This window comes from Triticum urartu, chromosome 6 (genome assembly GCF_003073215.2).
Source record: "Triticum urartu cultivar G1812 chromosome 6, Tu2.1, whole genome shotgun sequence".
Classification (NCBI taxonomy): domain Eukaryota; kingdom Viridiplantae; phylum Streptophyta; class Magnoliopsida; order Poales; family Poaceae; genus Triticum; species Triticum urartu.
The window spans coordinates 546,580,394-546,588,032 of record NC_053027.1 but is presented as its reverse complement, the minus strand read 5'-3'; the positions used below and the strand labels follow the sequence as shown (position 1 = coordinate 546,588,032).

The 7,639-nt window shown below is 55.7% G+C and overlaps 2 protein-coding genes across 2 annotated transcripts; one reads left to right on the top strand and one right to left on the bottom strand.

Annotated features, from left to right (window-relative positions):
* The first annotated feature begins 255 nt into the window (after positions 1-255).
* LOC125515144 (transmembrane 9 superfamily member 11) lies at positions 256-2,785 on the top strand. The gene has a single exon (XM_048680584.1). It carries the CDS (start codon positions 503-505, stop codon positions 2,516-2,518), a length of 2,016 nt encoding a protein of 671 aa, XP_048536541.1. The 5' UTR covers positions 256-502; the 3' UTR covers positions 2,519-2,785.
* A 2,184-nt stretch (positions 2,786-4,969) lies between these two features.
* LOC125515145 (proline-rich receptor-like protein kinase PERK9) lies at positions 4,970-6,620 on the bottom strand. The gene has a single exon (XM_048680585.1). It carries the CDS (start codon positions 6,461-6,463, stop codon positions 5,708-5,710), a length of 756 nt encoding a protein of 251 aa, XP_048536542.1. The 5' UTR covers positions 6,464-6,620; the 3' UTR covers positions 4,970-5,707.
* Between the last annotated feature and the right edge of the window lie 1,019 nt (positions 6,621-7,639).

Sequence of the window (7,639 nt, the reverse complement as noted above, 5' to 3'; positions counted from 1 at the left end):
ATCTATGAGCCGTGGTTTAACGGTTTTCAGCCGCCGCGAGACCGACGACTCTCCGCTCAAGTTTGCCGGGTTGGTCCAACGGTTTTTCGCAAGAAAACAAAAGCTAGTCGAAAACACTTTCCATCCAAGCTCACACTGCGTGCTGCGCCGTGGTTTGACCCGGATTTTTGTGTAGAAACGTGATCAAAAACTTGTGCGGCGTCAGAGAAGAAGAAGGGTGAAGAAACCCTGCCAAGAGGAGCAGCACCGACACCCCCGGCCGAATTCATCCACGTTCTCTCCATCCCCATCCCCATCTGCATCCCCAAGCAGAGCACCGCGCCGTCACCCTCACGCCGTATAAACCACCGCCCCACCAACGCCAGACCCCCGTCGCCCTCCCTCGCGTGAGCCGCGTCCCCCTCCCCGCCGCCCCCCGCCCCAGATCCACCGACACCCCACCCCACCCCCCTCCCCCGCCGACGCCGCTGCCGCCCCACCCCCAGATCCAGATCCGGCGGCCATGGCCATGGCCGCGGCCCGCCCCCGCTCACCGCTCGCGCTCCTGGCGCTCGCCGCGGCGGCGGCGCTCCTCCTCCTCGCCACCCCCGCCGCGCACGCCTTCTACCTCCCGGGGAGCTACCCGCACAAGTACGCCCCGGGGGAGCCGCTGAGCGTCAAGGTGAACTCGCTCACCTCCATCGACACCGAGATCCCCTACAGCTACTACAGCCTGCCCTTCTGCGCGCCGCCGGAGGGGGTCAAGGACAGCGCGGAGAACCTGGGCGAGCTGCTCATGGGCGACCGCATCGAGAGCTCGCCCTACCGCTTCAAGATGCACGCCAACGAGTCGGACGTGCTGCTCTGCCGCTCCGCCCCGCTCTCCCCGCCGGACTTCGCCCTCCTCAAGCGCCGCATCGACGAGATGTACCAGGTCAACCTCATCCTCGACAACCTCCCCGCCATCCGCTACACCCGCAAGGACGACTACTTCCTCCGCTGGACGGGCTACCCCGTCGGCATCCGCGTCGGCGTCGACTACTACGTCTTCAACCACCTCCAGTTCACCGTGCTCGTGCACCGCTACGAGGACCCCAACGTCGCCCGCGTCATGGGAGCCGCCGCCGACGCCTCCGACGGCGCCGCCGTCTCCGCCAACGCCGGCAAGGACGCCTCCGCCGCCCCCGGCTGGATGGTCGTCGGCTTCGAGGTCGTGCCCTGCAGCATCAAGCACAACCCCGAGGACGCCAGGGCCGTCAAGATGTACGGCAGGTTCCCCAGCAAGATCAAGTGCGACCCCTCCACCGTCTCCATGAGCATCAAGGAGAACGAGCCCATCGTCTACACCTACGAGGTCTCCTTCGTCGAGAGCGACATCAAGTGGCCCTCCCGGTGGGACGCCTACCTCAAGATGGAGGGCGCCAAGGTGCACTGGTTCTCCATCCTCAACTCGCTCATGGTCATCGCGTTCCTCGCCGGCATCGTCTTCGTCATACTGCTCAGGACCGTCAGGCGCGATCTCACGAGGTATGAGGAGCTCGACAGCGAGGCGCAGGCCCAGATGAACGAGGAGCTGTCCGGGTGGAAGCTCGTCGTCAGCGATGTCTTCCGCGCGCCCAGCAACCCAATGCTGCTCTGCATGATGGTTGGGGATGGGGTTCAGATCCTGGGAATGGCCGTGGTCACCATCCTGTTTGCCGCGCTTGGGTTCATGTCGCCGGCCTCCCGTGGTACCCTCATCACAGGCATGCTCTTCTTTTACCTGGTTCTCGGGATCCTGGCAGGGTACGCCAGTGTCCGCGTCTGGAAGACAATCAGGTGCGGAGATCACTCGGGCTGGGTTGGTGTTTCGTGGAGGACAGCCTGCTTCTTCCCTGGCATCGCGTTCCTGATCCTCACCACACTCAACTTCCTGCTGTGGGGAAGCCAGAGCACCGGCGCCATCCCCTTCTCGCTGTTCGTCGTGCTGATCCTGCTCTGGTTCTGCATCTCTGTGCCGCTTACACTCGTTGGTGGGTTCCTCGGTGCCAAGGCGCCGCACATCGAGTACCCTGTCCGCACAAACCAGATCCCGCGTGAGATCCCTGCTCAGAAGTACCCGTCCTGGCTGCTGGTTCTCGGCGCCGGCACGCTGCCCTTCGGCACCCTGTTCATCGAGCTCTTCTTCATCATGTCAAGCATCTGGATGGGGCGCGTGTACTACGTCTTCGGGTTCCTCTTCATTGTGATGCTGCTCCTGGTCATCGTCTGTGCCGAGGTCTCCCTGGTCCTGACCTACATGCACCTCTGCGTGGAGGACTGGAAGTGGTGGTGGAAGTCATTCTTCTCGTCCGGGTCCGTGGCCATCTACATCTTCCTCTACTCCATCAACTACCTGGTGTTCGACCTCAAGAGCCTGAGCGGGCCGGTGTCGGCGACCCTCTACCTCGGCTACTCGCTCTTCATGGTCATCGCCATCATGCTGGCCACCGGCACGGTCGGGTTCATCTCCTCGTTCTGCTTCGTGCACTATCTCTTCTCGTCTGTGAAGGCTGATTAAGTTTCTCCTTGCGTGGAATGATCATTGAATTGAGAGGTGAGTAAGCATAGTGGGGAGTGGGCATTGAAAAAGTTTGTAGTCATCACAATCGGTAGTTCATCCCAACTTTTGGTATACATGTCCTGAATAACTATTTGTATGGTCTAGGGAGGATTCGCCAGTGGGCTTTATGATGAGGTGCAGGCAGCTTGCACGATGTAATAGAATGAATTGGTTTATTCACATTTACCGCCATTTTAGCTGATCATTCTGCCATTTAGTACTCTATATCAACGTGCAAGCTTAGTAGTGCTCTTCTCTGTGCTGCAGTTTATTTTCAGTCATTTGTCTGAAATGTTTGGTCAAGTTGTTTACATGCTGCCAGAGTCCTCTGCTAGCTAGTGCCGACTATGATGATGTAAATTGATATTGCCTATGTTTCTTTGCTCATAACCATTGGTTAGGAATAGTTGTTATGTCAGAGGGTCTGATAGGTTAGGCTTTGATGTTTTCCCACTTCCACCCTGGATGTCTTCAACTACAAGAGGAAAACTCCAGTGTTCCCGAGACAAAATAGTCGTCTTAAACTACAAGGGGAAAACTCCCGAAGGCAAAATTCTCCACTGCTGCCTTATGTGTTCAGTCATTAATCTGAAATGTTAGATCCAGTTGTTTATATGCTGCCAGAGTATTGTGCTAGTCAGTGCCATGTGTGATGATGATAAATTGATCATGCAAATGTTTCTTTGGTCAGATCGATTGGGACTCTAGATGTTTAGAGTGTGACAAATTAGGTTTTGATGTTTTCCACTCCACTGTCCCCAGGACGATAATAGTCCATTAATTTTTATTTTGTTTGTTTGAGGGGAATAATAATCCATTAATTGTGGAAGTAGTGAGCCTCTGTAGCTTGTTTGCATCAAAAAATGGCGCCCGTCTCATTTACTACTTGGTACAAACAACAGTTGTCTCATGTTTTTGCCTGCACATTTTAATTTTAGTTTTAATCCTAGTTGATCAACTGTTGTCAAAACTGGAAAATGTACTAGTTTCCAACCAGCTGAAGGAAAAGGCCTTCATCTTTTGTGTGGGTAAAAAGAAAAGGCCTGCTGTGAAGTTTTCTGAGCATTATTTACAACGTGTTGTTGTTTTTTTTCTACCTGGGAGGTTGTTGACATTTCGGAATTTCTACTAGATTGGGTTTTGTATCTTCTTCATCCAGATCTGTTTCTAGCACGGTTAGTTTGATCGATTAATTAACATCTTGTTTCTAGCACAATAATAATTCATCTGTTTTGATTACTCGGCAGCTTGCTCGCTTCTTGATTACGTACTGCAAAGTTGCTGGTTTTATACGGCTGTCTGCTAATGCCTGATCATTTTTATGCGAGCTGGCGACAAAGTTTGGCGACATCGTCAAACCTGCCTGCCCAACTTGACTATTATTCTGAATCAAACCTGCCTTGCTTCCTTCGCCCTGGCTGCCGGTTCAACTTTCGACCGAATACTTCGATCCTCCACGTCAAAGTCGACGCATCTCGTCTCATCACCGTCAGCGAAGCCATTAGCCTCCCAACTCGTGCGTCCACTTGTCCTGCCAGGATTGCTTATCGGTTGATCGTGCGTAGGATTGACCCTCAACCAGTTCATGCCTACTCAATCAATCCTCCGACGATTGGTTTTATTCAAGTCTGAATTGTGCTTAAATTTTCAAGCCAAATGATCATCTTCCCCAGCTTCAAACGTACGTAGTTGGGATTGTTATCACCGGCCAACGGAGGGTCGGCACAAGGAGCTGCCGTCGTGTCCAACGCCCATGTAGAACAACCGGCCTTGATTGACAACGCGACGCAGACGCCGGCCGCTCTCCATCCCTCGGCTGCCCCTGAGAGACGGCAACCACGCAAGATTCACGGCTGATCGGAGCCAAAGCTTTTGCCGACGTCTCCAAGGTTCAAGTGGCGTCCGGCACACGGAGTTTCGGCTCGGCAGACGCGTCACCACGTTCGGCAAGTTTCTGAGTCAACCAAACTGAATTGTTGTAATACGGTTGTTGGCTGATGCATCAACATCCAGCGAAGTTAGGTGTAGATAATCAGCTAACACGTCTGGCTGGTGGAGCATGATTTGGCCTTGCTTAGCCAGAGAGACAAGTGCTGGTGGCATTCAATCAACACCACCACCTCCTAAGAAAGCAAGGCCTGCCAAACACAAGGCTACGGAGCACGCAAAGTAGCCAGCACTCCACAGCAGCCCAAAACCAAACGAGTTGCAAATTATTGCAAACTATCACTGATATGTTTCATCACTGGTGGATACCAATTATCATCAGATCATAATGGGGTCATCATAAAGGCAGAGACCTCGGTGAATTCTTATCAGACTCTTGTGCAAGTTCACCAAATCATTATGAACAAGAATCAACAACAGATGATGATCACACACCATCAAGATTCAAGACAAGGGCTCATATAATCTATAATCTACCACTGACATATTTTATTTCACGGATTATAACACTATCATCGACCGATACAGACTTCGATATCTTACAAAGGAACATGAACAACTCTTACCTAGGAGATAAACTCAGTTGCTAGATCAACTACACATAGCCTAGCTGATGCACACACTTCTCAGTTGCTACACCAACTACACATAGCTCAGCTGATGATGCAACTACTCCATACTTCTCAGTCTCAGTATATATAACTTACCTCATAACTCATACCTTAAACTCAACCTTCAACCCACACACGCACACATAAACTTCAATTATTATCATCACTGCAACCAAACCTGAGACCCACTCCCTAGCTACCAGATCATCGCCACCTAAACCAAGAACCAACCCTTAATCGTTCTGACTGACCGACAATTAACAAGCTACCTAACGACATCAAGGCGAACCAAACACCTGTGCAGCAGCAGCAGCAACGCGCGAACCTAAAGCAACCACCACCAAACCCTACCGCCGGACCTCCGCTCCCCCGATGACCCTTCCTCTGAAAAAATACCGGAAGGGTTCGATCGGAACGGAGCCGGGATCTGATCCGGCCAAGCTTGCCGCCGGATCCATCCGCACACCGAACTCTTCTTCTTGTTGTTGCTCCGGTGGAGAGGCGGTGATACGAGGGGGAGGACGGAGCAGAGCAGAACGGCGCGGCCGCGGAGGGGGCGCACACGCTGCTGCTGGAGGGGGAGCCGTCATCATGAGAGCTCGCCGATGCGGAGCAGGCACCGGAGGCCGCGGGTGGCCTCTTCCTCTGCGCGCCGGAAGAAGAACCCTGGGAGGGGAAGGGAGCTCGGCTCCGGGGCCGCGGCGGAGAACGCCGGGCCCGCGTAGCTGGTTGCGATGGCGACTGGCACCATCTTTTTAGTCGGGACGACGGCAGGTTGCTGCGGGCCGATCCGGCTGGTGGTCCGGAGCGCCCTCTTGTCGGCCGGCGGGTCTTGCGCCCGGGCCGACGCGATAGGTGCCGAGGCTGGGGGAGGAGACCGTACGCGCCTGTCCGCTGGCGGGGCTTGGGGCCGGGCCTTGACGACGGGCGGTGAGGCAGGGGAGGGAGACCACAGACGCCTGTCCGCGGGCGGGGCTTGCGCCCGGGCCTGGACAGGTGAAGGGGCGGGTGAGGGGGCCGGGGGCTCCTCGCCACGCTTGAGGATCCGGACGGCCTCCATCACGATGGGCTGCTGCCGGGGCTTCTCCTTGGTCGGGGACGGCTGCTTGCGGGCAGGCTTCGCCGGCGGGGACCGACGGCCGGCCGCGGGGGCCTGCTTCAACGCCGGAGACGCCAAAAGAGCCGGCTTTGGCGGCGAAGAGCCGGCGACCACCTTGGGCGGCGGCGAGGCCGGCTTGGGGTGGCGCCGGCGGCGCTGCTTGGCGGCCTGGGGGGAGGCGGCGAAGGCGTCGAGATGCATCCTGTTGGCGAGCGCGTCGTGGGATCTGAGCACCGCCGTGGCCATGGGACTAGATCGAGTGGATCCGCTCGTTGCTTGGCTCAGGGGGGCACCGTCGTCGGGATTTGCGGATTGCGCCGCGCCGCGCCGGAGAGACCTAACCCTAACGAGAAGAAGATGAGATTTGTGGGGGAGGAAACAATGGGGGAGATATCCCGGTGCCGCCGGGCCGCGTTTTATAGAAGAAGAAAGAAACCGGGCCGGGCCCTGACGGAAGCGTGCGCGCTGCGCTTACCCTCTCCGACTCCAATAGTAAAATAAAAAATAAAATAATACGGGTTTTTTTTTTGCTTAGTGGAGAAGAGATCTTTATTGCTCTGACGTGGTGGGGCCCGTTTCGTGCCCGTGCCCGACGTGGGCGGCCGAATTATTGGCGAGGGTCGGGTAAAGCCCCTGGGCTTGCGTGAAATTCCGCGGTTGGTGCGTCCGATGGCAGTTGGGGTGTGAATAGTGGGCATTTCTGGGGGCAAAGGTGCGGTGAAATGGAGAGACGTGAGCGAGAAATTCGTAGGAAATTGAGGGGTAAATACCGGGGAAGGGGGATAGATAGGCACAGACAGACGCAGCATAGTTGACGACGTGGGAGCCGCGAGACGCAAGTGGGGGAGTGGCGGGCCCGGCAGCATACAGCTGTGGCGTCGTTCCATCCAGCTGCGGCCCGCCAGGCGGTTTCGGGCCGGGCCCACGCCGCCCGCGCGTCCTTATCGATTCTCATTATCGCCGCACCACCTACCGTGGCTGATATAATTGATGATGAGTGATAATCGCTCGCCAAATAATAATAATAATAAGTAAAATAATGCGAGGCATCTTTCGGTGGTACGAGTGGTATCTTTCTTTGGTTATTAAAAAAAAAGAATATTATTCTATGTTATGCTGTGCGAGGCACCTTCCGTGGACCTGGTTGGTCACAGAGGGGCAGCCGCGATAAAAACAACTCGTCGTTGGGCCCGGCGGTCGGTACCGGGGACGCGGGGAGGACGAGGCGGAGCAGAGCACGTCGTGCTCAATCTTTTTCCTAAATTTCAGCTTGCCTTTTCTTTTCTCAAGCATATTTTCGGGTCCAGCTCCAAGCTTCACATCGTGGCGTGCGGGTCCGGCAGGGCCCACCGTCAATGCGGCCCACCGGTCGGTGAGGCGAAGGCTGGGGAGGGATGGTGTGAAACGCGATGAGCCGTATGA

Bases quoted from the DNA above. Each gene is read 5' to 3' on its own strand.
- LOC125515145 (XM_048680585.1), bottom strand. From the start codon at position 6,463: ATGGCCACGGCGGTGCTCAGATCCCACGACGCGCTCGCCAACAGGATG.
- LOC125515144 (XM_048680584.1), top strand. From the start codon at position 503: ATGGCCATGGCCGCGGCCCGCCCCCGCTCACCGCTCGCGCTCCTGGCG.